General features: G+C 34.4%; 1 protein-coding gene across 1 annotated transcript in view; it reads left to right on the top strand.

Moving 5' to 3' along the window:
• Window positions 1–10653, top strand: part of CCDC178 (coiled-coil domain containing 178) — a 379522-nt gene that overhangs the window by 117464 nt on the left and 251405 nt on the right. The window contains exons 13-15 of the mRNA XM_024120576.1: window positions 5136–5198; window positions 6349–6510; window positions 8085–8198. Coding sequence (XP_023976344.1) covers window positions 5136–5198; window positions 6349–6510; window positions 8085–8198 — 339 coding nt within the window. The remainder of the gene's footprint in view (window positions 1–5135; window positions 5199–6348; window positions 6511–8084; window positions 8199–10653) is intronic.

Below are 10653 nucleotides of genomic sequence, written 5' to 3'. Positions count from 1 at the left end.
CTCCATACTGTTCTCCATAGTGGCTGTATCAATTTACATTATTCCCACCAGCAGTGCAAGAGGGTTCCCTTTTCTCCACACCCTCTCCAGCATTTATTGTTTCTAGAGTTTTTGATGATGGCCAATCTGACCGGTGTGAGATGATATCTCATTGTCGTTTTGATTTGCATTTCTCTAATGATTAATGATGTTGAGCATTCTTTCATGTGTTTGTTGGCGATCTGTATATCTTCTTTGGAGAAATGTCTATTTAGTTCTTCTGCCCATTTTTGGATTGGGTTGTTTGTTTTTTTGTTATTGAGCTGCAAGAGTTGCTTATAAATTTTGGATATTAATCCTTTGTCAGTTCTTTGGTTTGCAAATATTTTCTCCCATTCTGAGGGTTGTCTTTTGGTCTTGTTTATGGTATCCTTTGCTGTGCAAAAGCTTTTAAGTTTCATTAGGTCCCATTTGTTTATTTTTGTTTTTATTTCCATTTCTCTAGGAGGTGGTTCAAAAAGGATCTTGCTGTGATTTATGTCATAGAGTTGCAGAATTAAAAAAAGCAGCATATCCCCAGTGTTCATAACCTTCTTAGCAGATTCTGTTTGAGAACCAGCTATGGCATCACTGGCAGATTGACACCTCTTGAACACAAAGTCTCGTTTCCATTCCTCTATCTGTGGAATAAGCAGCTGAGTTACAGAATCTAACAATCCTATTGCCTGGAAAGTCTCATGGAAAGGCAGGCTTTGCAAGGACATGAGAGTCAGAAGGCTCTACACTAAATATTCCACTCACGTTGAAGGGTCCTAGGTATCCAGGTGTCACTGAGATCCTAAGTCAATGAGATAAAGTCCCTGGGCTCTCAGTGTGGATTAGCATCCTGCTTCCAATGTGTGCTAGCTTTTTGCTTTTTGGCAATTTATATAATCTGTCTCAGTTTTCCCATTTGTAAAAGGGGACAATAATAGCGATTTCATGGATTTCATTATGAAGTTGAAACAAGGTAACTCTACATAGTAGGCAGGTAATAATACTTTAGTCATAAGTCTTAGTAGCACTAATAGCAGTTTTATCAAGGGGATTCATTACGTATATATGTATTGTTTAGTGGATATAACTGCCCAGGTTCTACTTCAGGAATCAGTTAAGTCACTTTGCTTAAGGTCATTCCCTTTCCTGGGACAGCTCATATCCAACGACTGATAAATAGAGGAGTAGCCTTGCCACCTTGGTCTGACTTGGGGCAAAGCCAAAGGCCCCTTCTTGCGCCAGGACTCCCCATGGAGCTGACTGAGGTTGTTGTTGGGCTGCTTTGCAGCTCAGCCTATGTTTCTGCCCAGTCCTTTATCCTCTCCCTGTCTTCCCAGTGGTCCCCGCTCCAGTCCAACAGGAGTTGATTCCAGGTGCACTCCTTAATAAGAATCCTGCATACCAAATCCCACCTCGGAGTCAGCTTTACAGAGAATGCCGCCTGTGACAACAGGATGGGAAGACAAATAAGTCACCTCGTTCAGATATTTCACTGTGTGGCCTGAGACCTGTGACCATCAGAGATCACCTTATATCACTCTTTGGTGTGTTCTAGGATGTTTTGAAGGTCATGGTAAGTCAGTAGTTCTCCTAGGAACTGGTAAACTTCCCAGCATTTTGCCAGTGCCCTGGTGCACCGATCAAACTTCGAGGAAAGCAATAGTACTGAGGGAAGGCCTTGAGCATCTGGCTGGAAACACTCCCTGTGGCTGGTGGAAGTTGAAATTGGCAGCCCAAGCCGTAACGGCTGTTTTCCATTTTGGTGACCAGTCATTTGACCTTGCTCTCTGAGTCACAGAGATTTGGGGCATGGTAGAAAACAGAGCTTGAAAGAGTTCCCTGAGAGGAAAGAGTGAAACTCCAGATGTTTTTCTGATGGAGAGTGCAGATTTGTCCACTGGTAATAGGTTGAGTTGGTTTTGTATAGAAATACAGGTTTCAAAATTTCAAGGGACTCTTTCCCTTCTTTTCAAAGAAATGCAATTGTTTTACTCTTGCACCTTCAGACTTCTGGTCTATTTTATTATAATGTCTCATATACTGCCTACATTTTTTATTGGCCTTATATTCACAAGTTCTTCTTGACCGATGTTAATTTATATAAGTTCAAGGACTTGAATTCACTTAAACAATAGATTTCTCTCTTACTGACAGTTAAAAAAAAAAAAACTTCAAAGGATGAATGAATGAATTTTAAGGAAACACAAACTAATCCCCATTGCAACCTGAGTAACCCTTCTGCAACAGACACCTTGCTTAACATTCTTCACTAATTTTCTTACTATGCCTTTAAAGATTATGTATAAGCTGATAGTTTATCATTTCAGTTCATGCCTTACTATTTCCCAACTCATCTCCTTGATACACACACACACACACACACACACACACACACACACACACACACATTTTTCAGTTACTTACAGACAAAGTTCAAATGTAACACTCTATTTTGGAATACAGTATATTTTTTTCCAGTCTGTAGAGGCATTTTTAATTTGGCTCCATTATTACATATTTATTTGATAAAACCACTGGATCTGTTGTCATGTTAGAAGAGGCAACTACCAAAGCAATCTACAGATTCAATGCAGCCCCTGTTCATCTACCAATGGCATTCATCACAGAATTAGAACAAAAAATTTTACAATTCATATGGAAACACAAAAGACCCCAAATAGCCAAAGCAATCTTGAGAAAGAAAAATGGAGCTGGAGGAATCAGGCTCCCTGACTTCAAACTATACTACAAAGCTACAGTAATCAACACAGTGTGGTACTGGCACAAAAACAGAAATATAGATCAATGGAACAGAATAGAAAGCCCAGAGATAAACCCACGCACATATGGTCACCTAATTTATGACAAAGGAGTCAAGAACATACAACGGAGAAAAGACAGCTTCTTCAATAAGTGGTGCTTGGAAAACTGGACAGCTACGTGTAAAAGAATGAAATTAGAACACTACCTAATACCATACAGAAATAAACTGAAAATGGATTAGAGACCTAAATGTAAGTCCATACACTATAAAACTCTTAGAGGGAAACACAGGAAAAACACTCTGACATAAACCACAGCAAGATCTTTTTTGACCCACCTCCTAGAGTAATGGAAATTAAAACAAAAATAAGCAAATGGGACCTAATGAAAGTTCAAAGCTTTTGCACAGCAAAGGAAACCATAAACAATTGAAAAGCTGCTCAACATCACTAATTATTAGAGAAATGCAAATCAAAGCTGCAATGAGATATCACCTCACACCAGTCAGAATGGGCATTATCAAAAAATCTAGAAACAGTAAATGCTGGAGAGGGTGTGGAGAACAAGGAACCCTCTTGCACTTTTGGTGGGAATGTAAATTGATACAACCACTATGGAGAACAGTATGCAGGTTCCTTTAAAAACTAAAAATAGAACTGCCATATGACCCAGCAATGCTACTACTGCGCATATACCCTGAGAAAACTACAATTCAAAAAGAGACATGTACCCCAATGTTCATCGCAGCACTATTTACAATAGCCAGGACATGGAAGCAACCTAAATGACCATTGACAGATGAATGGATAAAGAAGATGTGGCACATATATGCAGTGGAATATTACTCAGCCATAAAAAGGAAAATTGAGTTATTTATAGTGAGGTGGATGGACCTAGAGTCTGTCATACAGAATGAAGTAAGTCAGAAAGAGAAAAACAAATACCGTATTCTAACACATATTTATGGAATCAAAAAAAAATTGGTACTGATGAACCTAATGCCAGGGCAGGAATAAAGACATAGACCTAGAGAATGGACTTGAGGACACAGGATGGGAGGGGGAAGCTGGGGTGAAGTGAGAGTAGCATCGACATATATACACTACCGAATGTAAAACAGTTAGCTAGTGGGAAGCAGCAGCATAGCACAGGGAGATCAGCTCGGTGCTTTGTGACCACCTAGAGGGGTGGGATAGGGAAGGTGGGAGGGAGGCTTGAGAGGGAGGGGACATGGGGATATATGTACGCATATGGCTGATTCACTTTTTTGTACAAAGGAAACTAACACAGTATTGTGAAGCAATTATACTCCTTTAAAGATCTATTTTTTTTAAAAAAAGGCAACTAATTTATTTTAAATTATCAGAATACATCATTGTATAAATTGGTTTTAGGTATAGGTATGTCCTTAGGTGAAGTAATATTTAAAGATAATACTTTCTTTATCTCCTCTTTCCTTCTTTGGAGTTACTTTTTTTTACTTTAGGAGAGCGTAACTTTGATGGGTTGCCATCCTAAGAAAAGGAAGGGTTGTAGGAGAGACTTACTGACTTGTTTCTTTATAATGTCTGTGTAGACTCTGTGATATGATGAGGGGTTCAGTAATGAAGTAGGAATTTTAGAGACATTTCTCAGCCTCCACTGTTCTTCTTTACAATGCTATACATCTCTTTTGAATATGGAGGACAGTTTAAATCCAAGACAGCTCCTCTCTCAATAAGAGGTTCCAAGATGTAATTCTAAAAGCAGAAGGAAATTTTTCAGTTATTTCCATATCTGGTTCTGTGATAATATAAAGTACAACTATGAAGAATTTAAGACTTTCTATCCAAGTAGCAAAAGAGAAGATTTTTCCACATATTTTTTGCCCACTAACTTTCAAGAATTGATTTTTTAAAAATAAGAAAGAAAAAAAAAGAGAAATTTTTCTAGCCAAATGGAGAATCTGATCATATTTTGCAAACTTTAAACTTGAATTTACCTTGCTTTCAAAATTGAATGTGTTCATTCTGGAAAATGATATTAAAAACAAGCAGATAGTTTTTAAAAAGAGGGATTGAAGACTATCTAGTTTTTCCTTTTTGATTTTCCTACTTTGGTATTTTAGTTCAGGGTTATAAAATACAAACTAAATTGAATGGAAATTCTGTATTCTATTTCCTGGTCTTGTAGCACTTAATAATTTTGCCTCAGATAACATCAGGTTTATTTATAAAAAATTATAACACTCAATTTGTAATGAGCAGTTTACTCTTCGTTTTAACCTAAGTAAAATGCATTTCATGTTAGCAGTTGTCTTAAAATGTTTTCTGATATTCTATAAATAAAACCTTTTTAAAAAATTTGATAATATATAGGGCAGAGAAGAATTCTTGAAAAAACTCACTCGAGGTGAAGTGGCTAATGGAATGATGATTCAGGTAATCCCAATTTGGCTTCAATATTTTATTCTTCCTTTAATTTGCATTTTACATAGTATTTTAAATTTGCCTCTAATGAGGCATCTTTTCACTACTTGGTTTGCAAGCCAGCAGTTTTCCCTCCTTAGCTGATGACAGTTGCCCTCTGTGTACAACTAGCAGTGTCTGATCATGAATAAAGAAACTGACCTCTCATATACGTATCTCATTTTGTGGTTTAATGGGAATTTCTGCCAGCCTAGTAAAAGGGCAGTGGGATCTTATTCCTAAGTGTCTCTTTAGTTTGCTTTGTGATGATGTTGTTTTCTTTACTTTTAATGTCTTTCAATTGGACTCTTTTATTGAAGACTGAAAAGAAAACATGCTATGACATTTCTATATAAAGATTTTGAAACTAAAGCATTATAACTAGCAAAATCAATTTTACTTTTTAAAAAATCTTTATCTACCACCTGCATATCCTTTGGGACCTAGATTGGGTGTTCTGAACACTGGCATGCTTGTAGACTGCCTCCCCTTCAGAAATACATAAATATTTGAAACCATTACTATAAAAAGAATAAAATCAAGAGACAAAACAGTCTAAGACAGTGTTAATTTTAAAAATTATTTGAGATTATCTGCACCTCTGTTCCTCTTTGAAGCAAACACAAATTTTGTGAATTTTTTCTATTGGGAAATTTGATATTTTCAAACATATAAAAGCAGTGTCTCTCTAATTCTATGTGCTTGAAAATGCCAAATTCCCTAATTTATTTCTCTCTGTAGATAAGCCCAATAATTCCATAATCTTCCAGTCCTTTTTGCTTAATAGTTTGTTATTAACTTCTTGTTTATTAGTTTTATTTGGCCTTAGAATGCAGGAATTACATATATTTCAATATTTGTCATTAATGTGCCATCTAACCTTATTATCCTCCAGTACTTACTTAAGGATATCTGATTTTTATTGTCTATTAAATTTTTTCCTCTCATTTTTTGTAATATTACCTCTGTTGTTTTTAAATATGCTATATTCGTACCTATTGCTTTTTTATGGTGGCATTTATTGTTTTGATTTTTAGACATTACTGACCAGCACGGGATAGAGTCTCAATAAATGTTTAGGTAATTAATAACAATGAATCATTTAAAAACTCTTTGCTGGCAGAAAAGACTGTTTTCCCTTCAAGAAGAACAGGCACTTGAGAAGCAGGATCTTATGAGAAAGAAAGCAATATATGCCTTAGCACTGGCGGAAATGGAGATACCACTGCTTAAACTAGAAGAAGAAGCTGTAAAACTCAGAACTTGCCACAAAGAACATTCTGATGTAAGCATTTATTATTAATCCAGAAACTAATTTGCAGGAATATTCAGGTCAATAAATCATCTATGCGATTTTACATTATGATTTGGAAAATTATGATTTCACATAGGAAGACATAAAAGCATGGACAAAATAAGTAACTATTTTATGACCACACAACTGATCTACAGTGGAATTATATAGCAAGACTATTAACGCTATTACCTGGAACCCCACACTTTATTTTAGAGAGTACTTAGGAAAAGCAGTTTTCAAATGGGTGAGTAGTGATTTATCTGGTATGATTACCCACTGTAGTAAATTTAATTCAAAGTCTTCACTGCTTGCTAATAAAATTCCAAAGCTACGTTTGCTCAAATATAGAATATAATGCATCTTGACATTTTCGTGGTAAATTTTTGAGGTATGTAAATGAAGTTAAGACAGCTAGGATGAAAAATAAAGCAAATGTTGATAAAATATTTTCAAAACAACAAGTTTATGGCAGTAACTGATATTACTAGCCCTTCCCAAAGAAAAATTTACTAGAAAAATATGCATACATCATATCATTAGTCTTTTGGAGAAGTAGAAGGTGTGGTAGGAATTATACATTCTTGTTCTCGGCTGCAGGGAGGACATACTTATATTCATTTGGGCCATTTTGGCAACAGGGTATTTTTTTCTTTGCAAATGATGGTGTAACTTTATATTCTTAGTCTTTAATAATTTTCAAAATTTCATTATTTTAAAAACTTTGTGATTTTCATAGTTTTCCTATGACGAATTTTTATTTTGATCTTCAAAGCATCTCTCTGAAGTAGGCAAGAGAGAGTTTATCAGTAACATAGACATGAGAAAACTTGGGCCTACCTGCATGAAGCCACTTGTACAATGCCATAAATCATGGAAACAGCAAATTCTGAGTGTACTTCTCGAGGCTTCTAAATGCTTATCCTAGAGCTCATGTAATGAATATATAACCAGTACTAACACCTAGTGAGATAAATGATTTTAATAATGGCTCCTCCTTACATTAATGATAGGAGTTTATTAATTGCATCAAAGCCTTGGTGTAATCATCTGAGTATGATAATGAATTCCAGAAAAGATTAATGACTTTTATCTTTTCTTATTTTATAATAGCCATTGTTTTATACGTTCTTGTAGTGCAGTAATCATTTTTGTTTTATTATTCTTTAATAGTGTATAAATCATAAGAACTGTTAATTTAGCATAAACTTGAAAGAGTAAGTTTTCATACGCTTTCTATAATGATTGCTGAAAATTTGGAGTTTTAATTTTGGTTAAAATATTTTAAATATTGTGAGGAAAATTTATTATTTCTATGTGAGTTTATTAGTTTTTGTTACTTAGCTAAAATTGATTAGACTTTTATTTTATTGGGTAATTCAAATTGAATATTGGGATTATGGATATCCTAGTATGTTTTTGTAATTCATGTGTGGTGAATTCCTTTCCTTTTATACCAAAATATATGTTGTTGTTATTAAAATAGTTGCTTGGGAACTATCTGGTCTAAACCAAGATAATTGGATTGTAAATGTTGCACATCTTAATTTCTAAATGTCCTATAGTTACTAGGTGAAATAACTGAGAGGAAAGAATATGTTAAAAGAAATGTAGAGAAAACAAAGAAAAAATTACGAAGAAAGGGGAAGAAAACCCAGGATGCATTAATAAAAACTGAGGTAAGAAATTTAATGTCAAAAAATAATTTTGAATTTACAACCTTTTCATCTCAATGAAAACTATGCCAGAAAATTTAATTTTAGGTGGATGTCTCTCATTTCTAATTGGTTGCACTAAATTGATTCTGCATGCATGCATGCACGTGGGCATGTGCACACACACACACACACACACACACACACACACACACAGACACAGTCTCTGTGTCTTCATTTTCTCTCTTACAGTGTCTTACCCACTGGTCTAGTGTATCCTCCTGTTACCTTTCCTACAAAGCAGAGATAGGGATTTGTAGTGTCTGAGATAGTATCATGTTTCTGAAGATGAGACCAATGTACAGATTGAAACATTTGTTAATATCTGACATCTAAATGTTACCCTCAAGCTGGTATGTAGGCAGCATGAACAAATGGGTATATATCAAAGGACTTCAGGGCTTTTTCCAACTTAGAAATATTTACTCCCTTAAAATCCTCACATCTAACATTCTAACTTTAGAGACTCATTGGATATGGGAAAGTAGAGATAGTCCATTGTCTTTAACTTGCTATCTGGATATATTTTAAAGGTAGCACCAATATGATTTGTTAGTGGACAGCTAGTGGGCTGTGAGATGGAGGTGTAATCATATCCTTTAAATAAAGTTAACCCTGTACAGGGCCACAAAAGAAATATTTTTTTAAATTACCAAGGAAAATAATATGTATAATAATAATAACAGATATTAATATTCTGCATGTTTTTTGTATGCCAGGCATTGTTATAAGTGCTCAGACCTATTAACTAATTTCATCTTCATGATAACCATATGAAGAGTGTACTATTATTATCTCCATTCTCCAGTTGTAAAATCTGATGCATTGTTTTTTAATTAACTTGTTCAGTTTCACCCAGCTTGTTAATTCAATGTATCTGGCACTAGAAGCTCTGCTTATGACCATTACATTATACTGGTCAAATCATACAGGTTACTTTTATTGACCCCAGTGAAGTAAAATCAGAACTCAATAACAAAAAATATAGCAGAAAGAAAAAATATGTAGACCACTGGAAATGTTTTTTAAATCACATTTTCTTTATTTACTTCTGTGTTAAGGAATATTTAGAAATACAAATTACCATTTATTACAAGTGACTGATGATAAACTATAAAGCAAAATTTATGGAATGGGCCAACATTATAATTTGGTATTACCAATAAATTATTTTGGTAAGAAGAACTAAAAATACTTGGCATATCTATGAAAGGCAAAAAGAACGTGCCATGAGAAAAATTAAAAGAGACATAATTATATACGAAATTCCATAGCAATTTGTTTTAAAATCTTGATGAAGTATATAATTTATTTTTGAAATACAAATGATGAAAACTGGGTGAAGAGAAAAACATAACAAAAATGGATCAATAACAATAAAACTGGTCTAAACTCTACCAGTAAAGGCAAGAACAAGCACAGATGCTTTATAGGCCTCCCCACAAAAACCAGGTAGAGAGCAAAAGAAAGCATGGAAAGCTTCTAAATTTATTCTATAAAACTATAACCCTGAAACCATAACTGAAAAATATTAGCATAAGTAAGAAATCTGTAGGTGATCTCACTTATGAACATAGATGACAAAAATCTTAAATATATCAGTGAATTGAATTTTACAATGTGCTAAAAATAATATACTTTACAAAATAAGATTCCTTTGAAGAATGTGAAGATGAATGAGCATAAACAAGTGTACTAATATAATTCACTGCATTTACACAAGTGAAAGACAGTCTAAAATATTTGATAAAATTTGAAAGCCACTGATTTATTTAAAAAAACCTCTTAACTGTCTAGATATATAATGAAAACATCCATACCTTAATAACATGTGTTATAGTGTCTACAATATTTTACAGCAAACATGATACTTAATTATGAAACAGTAAAAATAAGTCCATTAAAATCAGGAACAAAACATTCAGGCCAGCTCTTACAGCCCAGCATACTGCTGTTATAGATGACAAATTACTTGTAACATGTGTCACAAAAGATAAAACGTGTTCAAGACTGCAGTGGAATGCCACCACAGTTCTTATATCCACATCTGAATATTTGCTAAAATATTAACTAAAAATTGCCAAAGGTTAACAAATATAAATAAATTCCAATGAAAAACATGGCTGAATACTTTGTATGCTCAGTATTATAGAAGTTACTAAGAGTTTGAGGGTTAGAGAAGAAGGGTTCATTTTCTTTTGTTTGTCCTTCAAATTGATGTCTTTCCAATTACTACTGAGTACTTAAAATGTCTTAAACATTGTTGGAATTTCCTGGAGTTGGGGAAGTAAAAGAAGAAGTTGGTTCACTCAAGAAACACATCATCTTGCTGGGGATCAGACAAGGAAACAGACAGCCTTAATACATTGTGAGCAGAGCCACGGCAATGGTGTAATGGTGCGGGAAGAGTCAAGAAGGA

The sequence above is a fragment of the Physeter macrocephalus genome, chromosome 19 (genome assembly GCF_002837175.3).
Source record: "Physeter macrocephalus isolate SW-GA chromosome 19, ASM283717v5, whole genome shotgun sequence".
Lineage (NCBI taxonomy): Eukaryota > Metazoa > Chordata > Mammalia > Artiodactyla > Physeteridae > Physeter > Physeter macrocephalus.
This window is presented reverse-complemented; position numbering and strand designations above follow the sequence as displayed.